At 32.4% G+C, this 18,730-nt stretch overlaps 1 protein-coding gene and 1 long non-coding RNA gene across 7 annotated transcripts in view; both read left to right on the forward strand.

Annotated features, from left to right (window-relative positions):
- The first annotated feature begins 5,828 nt into the window (after positions 1-5,828).
- LOC108732689 (inositol-trisphosphate 3-kinase homolog) lies at positions 5,829-13,658 on the forward strand. 2 transcript variants are annotated; one of them, XM_018463630.2, is made up of 5 exons: positions 5,845-6,313; positions 9,494-9,700; positions 12,449-12,727; positions 12,837-13,412; positions 13,603-13,658. In XM_018463630.2, the coding sequence occupies exons 1-5, from the start codon at positions 6,194-6,196 to the stop codon at positions 13,627-13,629; spliced, it is 1,209 nt and encodes a 402-aa protein (XP_018319132.1). In that variant the 5' UTR covers positions 5,845-6,193; the 3' UTR covers positions 13,630-13,658. The 2 variants fall into 2 exon arrangements, with proteins under 2 accessions (XP_018319133.1, XP_018319132.1); XM_018463631.2 differs by lacking the exon at positions 9,494-9,700 and having other exon boundaries at positions 5,829-6,313.
- A 574-nt stretch (positions 13,659-14,232) lies between these two features.
- LOC108732698 overlaps positions 14,233-18,730 on the forward strand; it is a 76,671-nt gene continuing 72,173 nt past the window's right edge. For all 5 annotated transcript variants that reach the window (XR_001937124.1, XR_001937125.1, XR_001937126.1 and 2 more), the window contains exon 1: positions 14,233-14,851. This is a non-coding gene — a long non-coding RNA (uncharacterized LOC108732698). The remainder of the gene's footprint in view (positions 14,852-18,730) is intronic.

Here is an 18,730-nt window from a genome sequence, read left to right on the forward strand (position 1 = left end):
TATTATTATTATATAATATAATCGATTAAGAGAGCATTCAAAATTACGTAAATGGAATGTTGCACCCCACTTATAAGAAGATAGTTTACCCCAATGGTTACAATGTCTATAAAAACTGTTTTAAATGTTTTTAGTAAAATTCGAGATTAAAACAGAACGATTAAATTATTCTCAGGATCATAAAGCTTCTGAATATTTTCAATTTTTTAAATAATCAATCAATCGAATATTCCAAATAATCGATTAATTGAAATAACCGATTCTTAAATTTAATAATCGCCTAACGCGTATAATTGTGTTATACTTCTACGTATGTTTATTTTGATAATTGATGGTTTTATTGATGTTTGTCAATTATCCTAATGTGAGTTCGTTTGTTTGTTACTATTTCACGTCTTAGCTACTCAACCGATCATCATGAAATTTTGTACACTTATTGTCATTGGTACAGAGAAGGACATAGGGTACCTTTTATCCAGAAAAGAAAATTTTTCTTAAGGGATCGAAAAAATTAGTTTTAGTGGACATCAATGCGATCAAAACTGCGGGTAAAATCTATCATGAAATTTTGTAGAATCATTGTCAGGAGTGCAAAGAAGAACATAAAGTATCACAAAAAAAAGCATTGTTCCTGAGGGAAGACTAAATCAGATTTATGTGGTCATCGATAATCTCTGACAAGTATTTAAAACATCAACGCCAGCAAAGCCGCCGATAAAACCTATCATATAAAACCTAAAAAACAGTATTAGTAAAAGACAAAAAGTACCTTTTCATCAACATCATAATTTTCATCTTAATACTGATTGGATTCGCACCGCCACTCTTTCATATCCTGAGCTAAACTTCGCTTTTCTATAACACTAAAACATCCTACATCCTTAACTATTTGTGAACAGTAATCTAATCTAGGCCTACCTCCACTCCTCTTAACTCCTGTTTCTGCTTGTAATATGTCTCTGACTAGCCCTTCATTCCTGAAAACCTACCAATCTATCTCGCCTATATCTTATTGACGCCCATAGAGTCCTCAGTTGTACTGCCTTTAATGATGTTGATCGCGTCTTCAATGTATGGATTAAAAAGAAGCGATGACAATGTGCATCCTTGTGTGACCGCTTCCTAATATTTACTTCTCTACATTGCTGCTCCAGCTCTATAACTGCTTGTTGCTCTTTGTACAAATTAAGTAATCACTCCTCTATCTCTGTAACTCATTCCTACATTTTTTAGTATATTTAACAACTTGTCCCATTTAAAAGCTTTTTCTAAATCTACGAATCCTATGTACGAACTCTTTCCTTCTTCTGTCGTTTTCTCTATTGTTACCCGTAAACCTAAAATGACCTCGTCTGTTTCTTCTAAACGCAAATTAATCTTCCCCGTTTTTTCCATCCTTCTCTGCACAATTCTAACATGTTGTTTTAGTAAGGTTTCTAGAATTAAACAGCGATCCCTTTTTATTTAAATGACGTGTGAAATTCGTACAATTACTCATTATTGATCGTCATTATATGATATTATTTAAACACAGATGTTTTAAAGTTAAGATTTCCCATCGTCAAATAATAACAGGAACTATAATCTGTCATTAATTCTACAAATGCGTCAATGTTGCTCATCAAAGTCATACGAAAGTAACTATTAACTAACTATATATTTGAATGAGAAAATTATATGTTTCGTGACTTTTTACATCTTTAAGTGAAAGTACAGCTTATTTATGAATTTAAATTTGATATGTCGAAATAGTCATAAAAACGCAAGACACTAACACAAAAACAAACAGAGAAATAAGTTGGAATTAAAAATATTACCTAAACACAAACATAACAGTAAGATTACTTACTGGCGATAAGAAGAAAAGTCTAAAATTAAACTAAATATTACGTAATTATATGTAGTCAGAATTGGTAGAAATAAATAAATATGAAAACTAAATAGTTAAATTAACTTGTAACTGTTAAAAAGTGTTTTCTTCAAACGTACGTAGAAGTGATCGAAATTCGTAAAATTGAGAGAAAATGTAATTGAATCAGAGATATAATTTATTTTAGGTGGTTCTTTAACGTTATTTTATTTTTTTTTATTTATTTTATTTTTATTAAATTAACAACATACACAAAATAANTTGCTAAACAATTCTTGGATATGTTTGTGAGAATATCTAGATACTTTATCTCTTCAGATGGTACGCCCGAAAATGAAATGAATTAGTATCATTGTCTTTCGAAAAAAAAAACTGATAAGACACGAGTAAAGTTTATGCGAGTATTTAACAAAGAATCAAGCTCTTGGACTCGGATCACAAAAATCACAATCTCACAATCTGTATAAACATTTGCGGGTTATCTTAGATATATTTTATGGACTCAAGTCATGAAAATAAAAAATTGGAATGAGAGTAGGGTTGCCATCCGTACTTTATTTTAAAGTGTTGTACTCTATTTCGACTGTGCGTACGTTATACCTTACAAGACACATAAAGTACACAAAAATACTTTATTTAAGGCCTTAAGTAAACATCGTAATTTTGTAAGCGATTATTCGAAATTCAGAGTATTTTTGCATCAATAATATTGCACAGAAAAAATAGCAAGCCATATTTACGGAACAATCTGATTTCCCAAATCTCTTCAAAGTAGTGTCACTTTTTCTGTCCGTTCCGGCCACTTCAGCATTTACAGAAAGAGTATTCTCTATTATGAACGCAAAGTGGCGGGACGACAGGTATGTTTATACTTCATTAAAACTAATTAAAAATGAACTTTTAGTTTACTTAAATCTTTGTTTGCCATGTTTAGAGGCTATTAATGTATTTAAGAGCGACAGCAATTTGTTACTGGCTGCTAGGTGTAACAAAAAATATGTTTTTAAAAACAAAAAATAAAATACTTTATTTTTATGCTGAGTACTTTTTTTTNACTGTATTAATGTTCAAATTTTAGATAAAATCACAAATATACCGAATAAAAAAAGCATTGCTTATTTTTGAAAATGAAATGGTTTTGTAAACATTTTTTTGTGTATTTAAATATGATATAATAACTTTTTATCCACATTAAACAAATATAAAAATCTAACTGTACTAATTTTATCTCACAAAATTAAATGGTTTTGATTTTGATAAGTAATTTTATTGCTTTCAAGTTAATTATAAAAATATTGCACATCCAAGTTTAAGGTTTAGTTCAATCCAAAATAAATTGTAAAATAAATACAAATAGTTTAATTTTGAGTTAATATTTTACGATTTTTATTCTGTAACTTACCAATGACGTTGAAACAATCAACACCTTTACTTACTGTATCTCTGTACTTATGGAGTCCTTCGAGGAGATAGTCGTTTAACTTCCATATCTTTGAAACCAACCCCCGCATCTGAAAACGGGAACCTTCTTCATGGACGGCGGATAGAAGGCTACTGCGGAATATTAGTTTTGTTTTGTTAAAAACTTTTACCCTTGCACCGTACAAAACTGCAGAGAGGAATTATAAATCAAAACAAACACACATGCAAAACATACAGTTCAATGTAGGCGTGATCTGCTTCTAAATCCTGTTAAAATGATTCCTTTTGAACATATCCACCAGGGGTCACACGTGACGCATAACGTGACGCGAGACGTTACACTGTTCGGTTTTATACCCTAGTAAATCCAATAAAGAAGTTTCACTTCAAAAAATCAGATTTCTGCTCGAGCTACACGTGTATAAATATAAATATGTGCCCATATTAATGTCTTTAATGCATGCGCTAAAGATAACGGTAAATCAAATCTAAAGCCTTCTTACTTACAAAAGATAAATAAATTACATAACCAACTTTTTCCGGATGCCGACTGATCTAAATTTAGTGTTCTAATAAACCAGGTCACAGTTACTTTTGAACTTCTTCTGTTGATGTACATGCATGTACATACATCACTGCTTACCTTTATGAACTGTATTTAATGTTGTTAGATTACTCTTTTGATATAAACAGGGCATTGCTTTTAATCACTTTAAAATTCTATTGAACGTTTCATTGCAGATTGCACCTTCTCTAAACAGCAGTAGTCATTCCAGCTCAATCCTTTCGTAAAAAGTTTAAGAAACTCCATATTATAAATTGTTTATTGTTGGACATGAAATCGTTATAAATTTTAAGTTCTATATATCCCCTAGAGATAGTTTAAATAAAATGGAAGCGGTACTGACAGATCAGTACTGTATGAAAATAAATAAAAGTAAAGCTAAAATAATGGTATGCAAGAAAAAGTAGGGAAAGAGGGAATATAAAGATAGGAGACAAATAATTATAAGAAATGGCTGATTTTAGATACCTAGGAAGTCAGATAAGTCAGGATGGAAGGAGTAGTAGGGATATATAGCAGAAGATAACGCAGGGTCGTATCGCCTTTGATAAAAAGAAGTCACTTCTATGCTCGCGAACGGTTAATTTAGAATTTCGAAAAAGGTTGTTAAAGGTGTATGTTTGAAGCGCGGCGTTGTACGGGTGCGAAACATGGGCAGTGGGCGTGGCGGAAAAGAAAATGTTAGAAGCGTTCGAAATGTGGAGTTATAGGCGGATGGTGAGGATAACGTGGATAGAAAAGGTTAGAAATAAAGAGGTATTAGAAAGAATAGGAGAACAGAGGACTCTATGGAAGTCAATAAAAAATAGGCGAGATAGGTTGGTAGGACACCTTCTCAGGCATGAAGGTCTAGTCAGAGACATATTAGAAGCACAAACAAGAGTTAACAGAGACCTAGATTAGATTACTGTTCGCAAATAGTTAAGGATGTGGGATGTTCTAGTTTTAGGGAAACGCGAAGTTTAGCTCAGGATAGGAAAGAGTGGAGGTACGTGTCCAACCAGTCTTAGTACTGACGACCTTATGATAATGATATCCCAAAATGATTTGAGTTCCGTATGTAGGCCATTTTTCACCACCCCTCGGGTATGAAGTAATATTTTGTTGGTAAAACAATTGAGCAGTTATATTCATCGAGAGAAAATTCGCAAAGGCTCTGGATTTGGACAAAATGATAGACATTTTTACATCATTAAATAAAAACATTACATAATATATGGAGTTTATAGTTTATATCGGGTAAGAGGATGATCGGGTAAGTTAATATTCGAAGTGGACAAGCACATGGGCCAGAATATTTAATGCAAGAGCAGCAAATTATTGACTCAAAATTTAAAATTTTATAGAGACGAAAAGTCATCGGTTTAGAAAGATTTACCCCATTAACTCTTCAAATTCCTTGGTATAGGAAAGCATCAAATTTCGGGACAATCCTCGACGCCTGTTGGACATGAGGTTACGTTTTTCCAGTAGAAATACCGAATTCAAGGAAATGATAATTTTCTATAAAGTTGTATGAGTTATTACAGACATAGTTAAATGCATTATGTCTACATGCATCAATTTCATCATCTACATTCAATATGTTTTCAATCAATACAGGATTGCTTTCCTGCAACACGATTTCAATGTGCTTAACAAAAAACATTTCTATCTCACATCGAAAAAAAGGACTTCCTTTTGAAATCAAGGAACTCTATTAAGTATGCCAGTCTGACGGTTTCTGTCGGAACATCCTGTACCTAATCGGTCACAAAGTTCTTCCACCTTTTGGTGGAAGAAAGCGTTTTAGATCGTGAGTCTTGTAGTTCCGTTCTTTACTGACCTGAACCAAATCCGTTCGAGTGAGCTTACTCCACCGTTTGTCAACTTGTTAGTTAGTAGAGACTGACGACGTGCTTTAATTATATTATATTTTTAGTTAGTTGGTCAAGTGAGAGCTGTTCCGTCCGTCATCAGGTCTCATGTTATTGTAATTGTAAAATATACAACAGCAACAGTAAGCAGTCGAATGGTTGCTTGGTGGGGAACTGGCTGGTTGACGTAGATCGCTGCATGAAATATCAACCACAACGGTTTGCACTTCCATTCAAAAGAGTCTCGAACGTCGTTGTGATAGTAGTCGAGTTTTTAAAGACCTGCTTGCTTTCTCTGTTTGCGTAGTGTTGTGTAGATATATTTTAAGTTTGCTAGTGTGCTGTCCAGTGATTGTATAAAACAGAAATCTTAGTGGTTGTTTTGTTTCCTTAAAAATATAAAAGAAGAAGATACTGTGACTGGTTCCAGAACCAGTACGCGCCGATCTTTTTGAACTTCTGTGGAAATAGTTTCCAAAAATGTGCGTGTCCAATATCGCGATGCTACCAATGTATCTGAACGTTGTAGCATCTAAAGGGAAAGATGCGTACACAGGATTAATTTCGGAACTGACGTGCACCAAGTGCAGAACGATTCCGGTGAGTTAAATAGTGAGAACTCTTCACATACAAAATTTTTAAAGTCGGATATTATAGAAATCATAAATTTAATGTTTGCGTTATCACGTTCTGTAGTTGTAAATTAAACCTAAACGTGTTTTAAATACGTAAATCCATTAAACTTAAAACCTTGTAAATTGGTACAAAAACAAAAAAAATACTGTTATTAAATGATTTCAGTTAAATACCTAATGAAACCAAAAAATCGCTGACGTACTTTAGAGAGATACTTACATTTTTTATTAAGAAAAGTTTATTTTAAACTTGGGTACATGTACTTACATACGTTACTTCCTAGGTTGGGGATTTAGGAATAAAAAAAAAGAAAGAACGTAAATTACCGCTGTTTGTTGAGATATTATTGGCGACATGCATTTACTAATAAGATACAGCAATAATCTCAAGCTGTATGCGATTATTTTGCAATTAATCAATTCATTAACGATTTTATTCCTACTGGAAATAAGTCAAATTGATAACAAAGTTCATTTCCATTTGAACTTTTTTTACAACTTCACGATATCACGCCATCACGCATCTTATTAATGCAAAAAAAAATATATTTTGCTGACTAGAATCTGAAAATTTTTTGTATTTATGGTGTCGTTTTGAAGTCGGCAATAGAAAAATATAATATAATTTTTATGTTAATTTTAATTTTTTTTTATAATTTTTATGTTACAATTTTCGATTGTAAATTACTGAATTTGCNATTATTTATTATAAGTAAGTTAAAAGTTGATTTTAATTCTACGTTTATTCCTATTGTCAATAGTCGGCCATTTTTTTGTTTCACTATGACGTAGTGTCGGCCATCATTATTTTCTTATTGTTGTCGTATTGTTGCAGTTGTCGGCCATCATTCTTCTGTAATTGTTGTCGGATTGTTACTGATGTCGGTCATTATGATTTTTTAATTGCTGACAAAAAAAACGCTCTATGACAATGTACAGTAATCAAAGAAAACTTAAACCTCGATTTAATGATTACTTTAACCATCGCAAAGGGTGTGTCTTCAATAATGTATTTGAAATGGAATATCTTTTAATTTAGTTTATCTATAATTTGGGGGTAAATAAGTTTAGATTACGAGCATTATTACTGATTAAAGGTGACGACCGTAATAAAGAATTTAACGAAATGTCAACATGTAAAAAAAGCGTACGTGCAAAGTATTATCCATCATGATTATTTATTACAAGTTAATTGAAATAAGATTTCATTTGTACTTTTATTTCTATTGTCAATAGTCGGTCATTTCTATTGCTCCACTGTTACGTATGTCGGCCATCATTGCTTTCTAATTGTTGTCGTATTATTATTGAAATCGGCCATTATAGTTACCGATTGCAAGGTGACCATCCCAATAAAGAATTTAAAGAAAAAACATGTATAAAAAAGACGAATGTAAATAGATTTTAGTTCTACATTTATTTCTATTTGTCAATAGTTGGCCTGTACCTGCTTTTGTCACCCCTTATTCATAAATTTTCATGGGAGTTCTATACTTCCTAGCAATAATTCAATAGTTATCGAAAGGATACACCGGTGCTTCTGCACCTTTAATTATAAAATTGAAAATATATCAATTTCGAGGTGTTAAATTCATGACGCACCCTCTTATCGCCGAAAAACAGTACAGATACCTATATTAGATAAGAAATAAAAAGTTGTAATGTTCCTATAGTTTTTTGCAAAGAGTTCTGTAAATAATGTTGCGTAAAATTTGAAAAGATTTCTCTTTTCAAATTTTGACCGGAGTTCTTAGTAATTCCTAACTGCATCGAAAAGGTCTTTTTGCCTATTTGCGAGAACTAGATTGTTTATTTAATTGAGAAATTCAGCCACTAATGATTGGTCTACGAACTAATTCGTGACATATTACATAATTAGCGTTGAATTTTATTTAGGCCGGAATACCACAGGCTCTTTATTTTTCACACCTGAAGTCATATATTTCCACCCCAGAACTCTGCAGTGCTGGTTATTTTTCCACCGAAACCAGTATATTCAGCGAGTTACAAGCCCACAAAAAAACCAAATATTTAATGTAATATTTCACTGTTTATTAATTAAGTACATTGACCAATAAAATCGGATTGTGTATAATTATTAGCAATTGTCGATTAAGCAACACATTTCACAATAATCATTATTAATTCCCAAACAAGAAACTAAAGAAGTCTTCGTGTCTAGTGTAATGTTTTATACATACTGTCGATGCCGTGCTCATTGAACTATGTTGCCTTCCGGTTGTGAAACGTGACATTTCCGGTTTTGATTTCGTGTGCATTGAACCGCGGCCTAAAGGAAAACAGCGATAGAATGCGAAATCAAACAAATTTCTGCACGCATTCCGCCATGCAAAAGAGCAAATATGTACGTAAATGCGATGAGGACATTGGAACCTTTTTTTTTGTCATTTAGCTCACGTTTGGGCGTTTCTATTTGCACACAGAATGACAATGTTCAAGCTGGCGTTTTATCTAAATGCAAACAATGTTTTAGACTATCAGTGACATTGGATAATAATTGTTATTGCTTTACAATAGCGATACAACGCGCTAAAAATTTTCCTTTCCTAAAATGCATAGATACAGGCAGCACGATGTACTACTTCTAATTTACAAACTTATAACATTTAGCAAGTTTTTATTATAAAGCTTTAAAATGGAAGATACTCTAGAAAATTGAATTGAATAAAAATAATGTCAAATTTCCCGAATTCGAACCAAAGAAAGTAATCAGTAATTCGAAGAAAAAAAATACAACTTAAAACNTTTGACATGTTTCTTTAAAAATTACTGCAAGTTTTCTTAATTTGTGATATCAACTAAAACGCCTAGTAAATTTATTTTTGCTGGGTTTTTATTATTACAAATTCGAGTCCATATTGTAATTTTTATTATTTTCGCTTACGAAACAACGGGCTAGTGGGATAAATTGTAAATATCGCTTTAATATCTAAGTAAATTTTCGTTTTTCATTTTCTCCGTGAAGTTTATTGCTTTTAATTTGATGTCGAACACACCCATTGACGTTATAATGTTGCTTATATAGGTATATAAATATAAATGATGTAACGGACTCAAAAGAATTAATTCGCTTTATTGGAAAATTTTGTAGGTCAAAATTTTGACGAATTAATTTTGGTTACAGTCGAAAGAAAAAAATATCGATATACCGGGATTCTGGAGTTCGCAAAGTAGACCTAATGAAAAAACCCCGGAGTCGCCAAACACGACGTTCAAACGATGGCGTAGAAGTAGCGGAATTAAGCCGCAATCCCTTAAATCTAGCTCGAAACCACCCCCGTCGGATAAGAGCCAAAATGAGGAAATGTCGCTATTGAAATTTCTGGCAATTGTAAGTATTAGTACATAGGAAAAAAATGAATCGAAATGAGTTGCTTGAGTAATTTGACCGAAAATTCAAAAGATTGCGAAAGTATTGCGGAAGATTTTTGTACTTCATGTTTTAATTCACATTCAAATTCAGTTATGTATCTACCACGTAGGTATAACGCGGAAATGATTTTATGCAATAGTGTCTAGATAATTTCTACGTGGTAATGTTTGCTCAATACCATTGCAATAATTAATCTCTTGAACAAAATACATACCTACCTACTGAAAAGTTAATTTCGATATTTAATTCACAACATTCACAGCATACAAATCAGTGTATTTCTTAATAAGCGTAAATAAAAAATAGTTTTATAAAGTTTCAAAATTCTTTTTATTGCTCTAATTGTTTAGATTTCTTCTTTTTCTTTCAGTCAAAGCAATAACAGACTGAAAATGTTCTTTTTTTTTTAAACATAATTGACGATTTCGTGAATGTGTTTGATATTCCTTAAAAATCGGTAATTTTTAAATTTAGCGGTTATTTCACATTCTGTTTGCGTCAAGATTTCTAATTTTTTTAAATTATTAAACCTGCCAAAATCATAGTTTTTCTGCAATGTTGAGGAAAATCTCGGTGTATCGTGTTTTTTTTTTTCATAGCTTTAGTTTCACCGATTTTGGAGATATAAAGACATATTTTTTACTCAATTTTTCGATAGTTTCTTTAAAAAAGTAATACCTGTACAAAATAAAAGCGCATCAAACCAAATATTTAATGTAATATTTCACTGTTTATTAATTAAGTACATTGACCAATAAAATCGGATTGTGTATAATTATTAGCAATTGTCGATTAAGCAACACATTTCACAATAATCATTATTAATTCCCAAACAAGAAACTAAAGAAGTCTTCGTGTCTAGTGTAATGTTTTATACATACTGTCGATGCCGTGCTCATTGAACTATGTTGCCTTCCGGTTGTGAAACGTGACATTTCCGGTTTTGATTTCGTGTGCATTGAACCGCGGCCTAAAGGAAAACAGCGATAGAATGCGAAATCAAACAAATTTCTGCACGCATTCCGCCATGCAAAAGAGCAAATATGTACGTAAATGCGATGAGGACATTGGAACCTTTTTTTTTGTCATTTAGCTCACGTTTGGGCGTTTCTATTTGCACACAGAATGACAATGTTCAAGCTGGCGTTTTATCTAAATGCAAACAATGTTTTAGACTATCAGTGACATTGGATAATAATTGTTATTGCTTTACAATAGCGATACAACGCGCTAAAAATTTTCCTTTCCTAAAATGCATAGATACAGGCAGCACGATGTACTACTTCTAATTTACAAACTTATAACATTTAGCAAGTTTTTATTATAAAGCTTTAAAATGGAAGATACTCTAGAAAATTGAATTGAATAAAAATAATGTCAAATTTCCCGAATTCGAACCAAAGAAAGTAATCAGTAATTCGAAGAAAAAAAATACAACTTAAAACGTCATGCCCGTAATCGAATCTCGAGTTAGAGAAAAGTAGAAATTCGAGTTAAAAAGTTTGGAATACATGTAAAACAATAAATATGTATGTCAATTGAACAATATAATATTCGAGCTAAAAAATAGGTACTTTGAGTTACAGAAATTTCACTGTATAATTATTTTAACTTTTAAAGTTACTTTCTAGTTTAATATTTTAATATTTTGTTTGATTATACGCAACAAATTTCACCAAAAAAAGTACTTAATTCGTATACTATAAAAATAACATTATTAATGCGNTGTACGATTACACGTACATTTAGTTATATTTTATTTACGATTAGAACTAGTATCAGTGGTCTATTTAAAATATTCTCTGCAATTTAAGTAAAAGATAATAAATTGATTATACATAATTCTTAATACTCTACGTATGAATATTTTATTTGAATGACGCCGCTTTTTCTAACAAATACTAGAAAAAGTTTACTTTTATTCGAAACCGTTTTACGAAACATGAAATTCAATCTTATCTTGATCGGTTTATTTTATTACACACCGTGTATGTGGCGTACAAGTAGGTAGACACAATGGATACAATTACGAAATAATACCTACAAGTAACATATTATGTATGTACTTACACCAAGCAATACTTGAAGCCGTACTTGTTCTGTTACTTGGCTTATTACTCTCAGAAATTTATATTTTTCCCGCAGTTTCAATCAAATGTAATGTTTTATTTCTCTGAGTGCGAATGTCGGTATCACAGCGAGGCGTAAGCATAATCTTATCGATAGCATTTCATAAGCCATTATAGCATTTTTTTTTTAACGACACACATTGTATAAAATGTTTCATTTTTAACATTGTGTGTAAAAAGTAGAATTATAATTTCTTGAAAGGTTATATTTACCACTTTTTCTACTTTTTAGATTTAGATTATTATTTTGTGCTTCTTTTTACGTAAGTCCAAAGACATAAATAATGCTAGTTAAATTATGTATTCATTACAAATTAGTTTTAATTATGTTAGTTTCGAAATTGTACCGAAAAGCGCCAGGTTTTAGCAGATTTTTCAAGATATAAATTTAAAATTCAAATGCTAACGTCCCCACAACAACAACATCCTCTTTACGATTAGCATTGCTAATGATTTCGGAAAGTTATAATATTTAATTATTCGAAACCAGACTGCGCGGTGTCATTTTATGATTTTCGATTCCATTTAACGTTTCGTTCTTTGTTTTATTTAATAATATATGCCTCTTTTGTTACAGAATGCCTTAGATCTAAGCGCGCCAGCGAGTGATGTTTTGCTGAAGAGTCGAAGCAATAGCTGGTTCCAGCTGAGTGGGCATCCAGATTCATTAGCACCCGCAGGACCGGGTACAGTCTGGAAGAAATTGGGATTTCATTCCGACAATACAGAACGAAAGGTGTACGAAGAGTTGTCACAAGATCCTAATCTACGTGACATTATTCCCAAATATTATCGGGAAGTGGAATACAAAGGAGAAAAATTCATCGAACTGCAAGACCTCCTACATGGGTTTAGGGTAAGCATCACAATATCATATTTTTATCCTGACCAGAGTCTCACGATTGAAATATACCTGGTTTATCAAAAAATCTTACTTATTTAAAGAACTATTTTCATTGTTACAGGATCCTCACGTGATTGACATCAAAATGGGAACGCGAACGTTTCTGGAATCAGAAGTCGAAAACACCAAAGCTCGCAGAGACTTGTACCAGAAAATGATCTCGATAGACCCATCTGCTCCGACTTCGGAAGAACACGAGATTCAAGCAGTCACCAAACTGCGATACATGCAATTTCGAGAACTTCAGTCTTCCACTTGCAGTCATGGATTCAGAATAGAAGCCATGAAAACTAGAGGATATCCACCAGTCACGGATCTTAAGACTGTTAAATCCGATAAAGACGTTACAAGCACACTAAAAATGTTCTTAAATGGTCATGAGAAAGTGAGGAAGAAGCTGCTGAAAAGACTGTGTGAAATAAGATCAAAAGTCGATAAGTCTGATTACTTTCAGACACATGAAATCATTGGAAGCAGTGTGTTTATTATTTATGATGATGAAAAAGTGGGAGCTTGGATTATAGACTTTGCTAAAACGAACAAGCTTCCTGAAGGCGTTACAGTAGACCACCGAAGCCCATGGGTGCAAGGAAACCACGAAGAAGGCTTCCTTTTTGGCCTCGATCAACTTATCACGGTAAGCTGTTCTGTATTTTTATTTAATTTTCTTGGTCTTTTACTGTCGTTTTTAAATCGTCAACATATTTTACAATTAAATAATTATTTTATAATCGTAATAAGACCATTTTTTCTGGCAATTATTTGAAGAATTTAATGAACATTTTTTGTAATAACAAAGCTAATTATGTTTTTGTTTTTCTCTTCAGACTATCGAGGAATGTGGTTCAAAGTAAATTAGTGACAATTTTACTTAATTAAAGAACAAACAAACTTGCTGCCATATGAATGAATGTTAGTGTTAGTCGGAGAAGAACTGAAATATTTGTAGGAAATTGTGAAATTGTACCTACACGATAGAATTTTGAAAGTATTATTAATGTAACTTGAACTTATTTAAAACTTATTTTTATTTGTGAGACTTTGTATTTTCTAGTCATTTAGTTCTTAGGGTTGAATTGAATGAATGTAAAAAGGTGAGATAAGAATGAGTTTTGTACTTACTGTCGCTATTATTATATTAATTATTTTANCGTTGAATTTTATTTAGGCCGGAATACCACAGGCTCTTTATTTTTCACACCTGAAGTCATATATTTCCACCCCAGAACTCTGCAGTGCTGGTTATTTTTCCACCGAAACCAGTATATTCAGCGAGTTACAAGCCCACAAAACGTAAAAGCACTTCACACCTCCGGAACATTTTCCACCTAGAGCTCCAGGGTGCTGGCTATTTTTTTACCGAATGCAAATTAAGTATATTTAGTTTTGATTTCATTTATATAAGAATCAGTATCTCTTACTATTCGCAAGTTTCTGCAGTAGTTCCAATAGCATGAGATAATTTATATTCAAGAAATTGGAGAAAACAAATACCGAAATAGTGTACAAATGTGTTATTTGAGTTGCCTATGCTACGATCCATTTATTTCTTTAATAAATATACAATTTGCTTTGACGAATGTCAAAAGGTGAAGATGAACAGATCTGCCATAGATAAGAGATATACATATAGTGGGTCAGTATTAGATATTTTTATCTATAAGATGAAATAAATTATCACGCTGGCTAGCGGTTTCCATCTTGTCCAGTCGTTTACTTGTCGTCGCTGCGTTACTGCTTACGTTTCATGCTTTCGATCTTGTTAATTGTATTAAATATGTAGTTGCTGTTGTTTATTGTCCAAAAATAATGTGATAATTCGGGAATTTAGTTATACAAAACATTAGAAAGATTATTTGATTATAATCAAGTTTATTGTTCATCAAGATAATAATAAAATACATTTCATGTTGTTTTAAAGACTGAAGCGTGTATTGAAAACAGTTTAATTAAGTAAAAAATAGTACCAAACAAAAGTGATCTTCAGTGTGTTTTTTTTTCTTAATCAAATGGAGTTGAGCATCTAACATCGTGTCCAACATCCATTGTCCAATCTTCATACTGTCTTCAAAGTCGGTAAGTTATTTTATCAATTATTAAGTTATTTTCGGTATACAAAAATGACCCGCCGATTTAATTGAAGTATGAAATCATCCACACCACGTTTTATAAATTTAATATAGATAAATAGATAGAAATATTTATATTTTCTTCACATTAAAAATGCTTCGCAAAATTAAGTAGTAGAATCTATTTTCAGCCTGAAAAACTGTTGTTAGTTAAAATTAGGAAACGTTATCATAAAAAATTAATCCTATTAGTTACTCTAACATCGCTAATCTTCAAATTTTGTATTTTTTTAGAATTATAACAAATTGCAAATATAATTAATGAATAATTTTTATTCCATCCAGTTCCAGTCGGCCTGTACCTGCTTTTTTACCCTTTATTCATAAATTTTCATGGGAGTTCCATACTTCCTAGCAATAGTTCAATAGTTATCTAAAGGGTACGTCCATTGTACTTTTAATTAACTTATAATAAATAATCGTGAAGGATAATACTTTTAAACATTTGCTTTTTTATACATATGTTGTTTCGTTAAATTCTTTATTGGGTTAGTCACCTTGTAATCGGTAATAATGCTCTTAATCAACCTTAGTTGCCCCCAAAGTTATAGATAAAATAAATAGGAAGAAGAAAAATCAACAAAGGTAAAAAAAAACGAATGTTTAAAAGTACCTATTATCCATTACGATTATTTATTATAAGTAAGTTAAAAGTTGATTTTAATTCTACGTTTATTCCTATTGTCAATAGTCGGCCATTTTTTTGTTTCACTATGACGTAGTGTCGGCCATCATTATTTTCTTATTGTTGTCGTATTGTTGCAGTTGTCGGCCATCATTCTTCTGTAATTGTTGTCGGATTGTTACTGATGTCGGTCATTATGATTTTTTAATTGCTGACAAAAAAAACGCTCTATGACAATGTACAGTAATCAAAGAAAACTTAAACCTCGATTTAATGATTACTTTAACCATCGCAAAGGGTGTGTCTTCAATAATGTATTTGAAATGGAATATCTTTTAATTTAGTTTATCTATAATTTGGGGGTAAATAAGTTTAGATTACGAGCATTATTACTGATTAAAGGTGACGACCGTAATAAAGAATTTAACGAAATGTCAACATGTAAAAAAAGCGTACGTGCAAAGTATTATCCATCATGATTATTTATTACAAGTTAATTGAAATAAGATTTCATTTGTACTTTTATTTCTATTGTCAATAGTCGGTCATTTCTATTGCTCCACTGTTACGTATGTCGGCCATCATTGCTTTCTAATTGTTGTCGTATTATTATTGAAATCGGCCATTATAGTTACCGATTGCAAGGTGACCATCCCAATAAAGAATTTAAAGAAAAAACATGTATAAAAAAGACGAATGTAAATAGATTTTAGTTCTACATTTATTTCTATTTGTCAATAGTTGGCCTGTACCTGCTTTTGTCACCCCTTATTCATAAATTTTCATGGGAGTTCTATACTTCCTAGCAATAATTCAATAGTTATCGAAAGGATACACCGGTGCTTCTGCACCTTTAATTATAAAATTGAAAATATATCAATTTCGAGGTGTTAAATTCATGACGCACCCTCTTATCGCCGAAAAACAGTACAGATACCTATATTAGATAAGAAATAAAAAGTTGTAATGTTCCTATAGTTTTTTGCAAAGAGTTCTGTAAATAATGTTGCGTAAAATTTGAAAAGATTTCTCTTTTCAAATTTTGACCGGAGTTCTTAGTAATTCCTAACTGCATCGAAAAGGTCTTTTTGCCTATTTGCGAGAACTAGATTGTTTATTTAATTGAGAAATTCAGCCACTAATGATTGGTCTACGAACTAATTCGTGACATATTACATAATTAGCGTTGAATTTTATTTAGGCCGGAATACCACAGGCTCTTTATTTTTCACACCTGAAGTCATATATTTCCACCCCAGAACTCTGCAGTGCTGGTTATTTTTCCACCGAAACCAGTATATTCAGCGAGTTACAAGCCCACAAAACGTAAAAGCACTTCACACCTCCGGAACATTTTCCACCTAGAGCTCCAGGGTGCTGGCTATTTTTTTACCGAATGCAAATTAAGTATATTTAGTTTTGATTTCATTTATATAAGAATCAGTATCTCTTACTATTCGCAAGTTTCTGCAGTAGTTCTACTAGCACCACCTCTATTGTAACATTTTACACCCCCGAAACTTTTTCCACCTTAGAATTTTGATATGCTGATCATTTTTCTACTGAACGTGGAATATTTGGTGAGTAACAAGCCTAAAAATGAGTATCCCTTACGAAACGCAAGTTTCTACAAGACTTCTAGCTAGAATTATTTCACACCCGCGGTACTGTTTTCCACCTTACAATTCTGAGGTGCTTACCATTTTTCAACCCGTAATGGCATATCCCCAATTGACCATTTAAAATACGTGGAATAGTTTTTTTCACCCCAGAACTCCGGGGAATGAGCCTTACAAAACGCAAACTTGTACAGGTCTGATGCTCGAACCTGGCGGAAATTTTAAAATAGCGTGGATGCGCGGTGGCAAAAGTAGACAGTTTTAGGTATAACGATTGCAGCCCTCTTTCTTCAGTATCCCTATCAGAGGCGTAGATTAAATATTTAAACTGGCCGAGCGGCATGGCCTAGAGGTTTAGACCATTGCTTAGCATTCGGGAGGACGCCGGTTCGATTCCTGGTCCGTCTGCCTTGGTCCAAGTTTTTCTGTGGTTTCCTTGGATCACCTAGGCCAGGGATGGCGAACCTTTACGTATCGACATGCCATTTTTATAAAAAAAAGTTTAATTAGATCATAGACGTGCCATCAAATAATTGTGTCTCTGTGATTATTGCCAAAATAATAATGATAAATAATATCAACTCAAAATTCTTTATTTACTGCAAAAAATAGGAACATTTTGCAATGTTTAAATTATAAGTGTAATTTAAATTAAAGTAAAATTAGTGTGATTTCTGTTGTTGCAGATTAGATGACAAATAACTTATGTTAGGGTTGTAAGATATGTTACTTTTAACAGAATGCGTGCTGAACTGAAGTCATCTGTCAAACGGTTTCTGAAAATTCCTTGATTAAAAATCAATCACAGAAACAAATTCTTTAGTAACTTGGTCTTCGCCTGTATTTCTAAATTGTTGTTACATTTTTTCAAATTTGGAAAATACTTGTAGTTTCTTGTGATGATGTCGTTATTTCAAACAGGCAGTTTAGCCTCAATAGCGCCAATGACATCTATCATGACGGTAATTGTTTAATTTATCCCTTGAAGCTTCAAGTTTAAATTATTTGACCTGACGTGCCCAAAATATTGTGTCGTGTGCCACTAATGGCACGCGTGCCATTGGTTCGCCATCCCTGACCTAGGCAAATGCTGCATCTGTCTTCATTTCGTCCGCCGCAACTTTCTCACCCGAACCACCACCCACCCATTCCCACGATTCCTAAAAGCAGGCTGAAGAGGGCCTTCCGCCCTACCTTCCGACACCCAAAAGTTTTAGTTTTTAATATTTAAAATAAATATCTGAAAGCTTATTTGTGTATCGGTTCCGAGTGACTTACCCAAATAGGTCGTAGATGGGCAAGTACCTACCTGCGCAACCGTTCGCCAGCTTCCTTCGTCCGGCCTGTACAAATAGCAGCCCTGACCAGAACTATCCCCAATTGAGTATTTTACACCCCCATCTCGTTGCTAATATATATATTTTAAAGTCTAAATCTTTAGTGACCGAATTTTTCAATTAATTTCTAAAGAATCGAATTTTCCGTAAATGTAAGCGAACTTTTCGACACAACTCATTAGGGACTGCCTATATCTCCTGTCAAAACTTGAAAAAGAAATTTTTCAAAATTTTCAAATTCAGAA

The sequence above is a fragment of the Agrilus planipennis genome, unplaced genomic scaffold (assembly GCF_000699045.2).
Source record: "Agrilus planipennis isolate EAB-ADULT unplaced genomic scaffold, Apla_2.0 scaffold56, whole genome shotgun sequence".
Lineage (NCBI taxonomy): Eukaryota > Metazoa > Arthropoda > Insecta > Coleoptera > Buprestidae > Agrilus > Agrilus planipennis.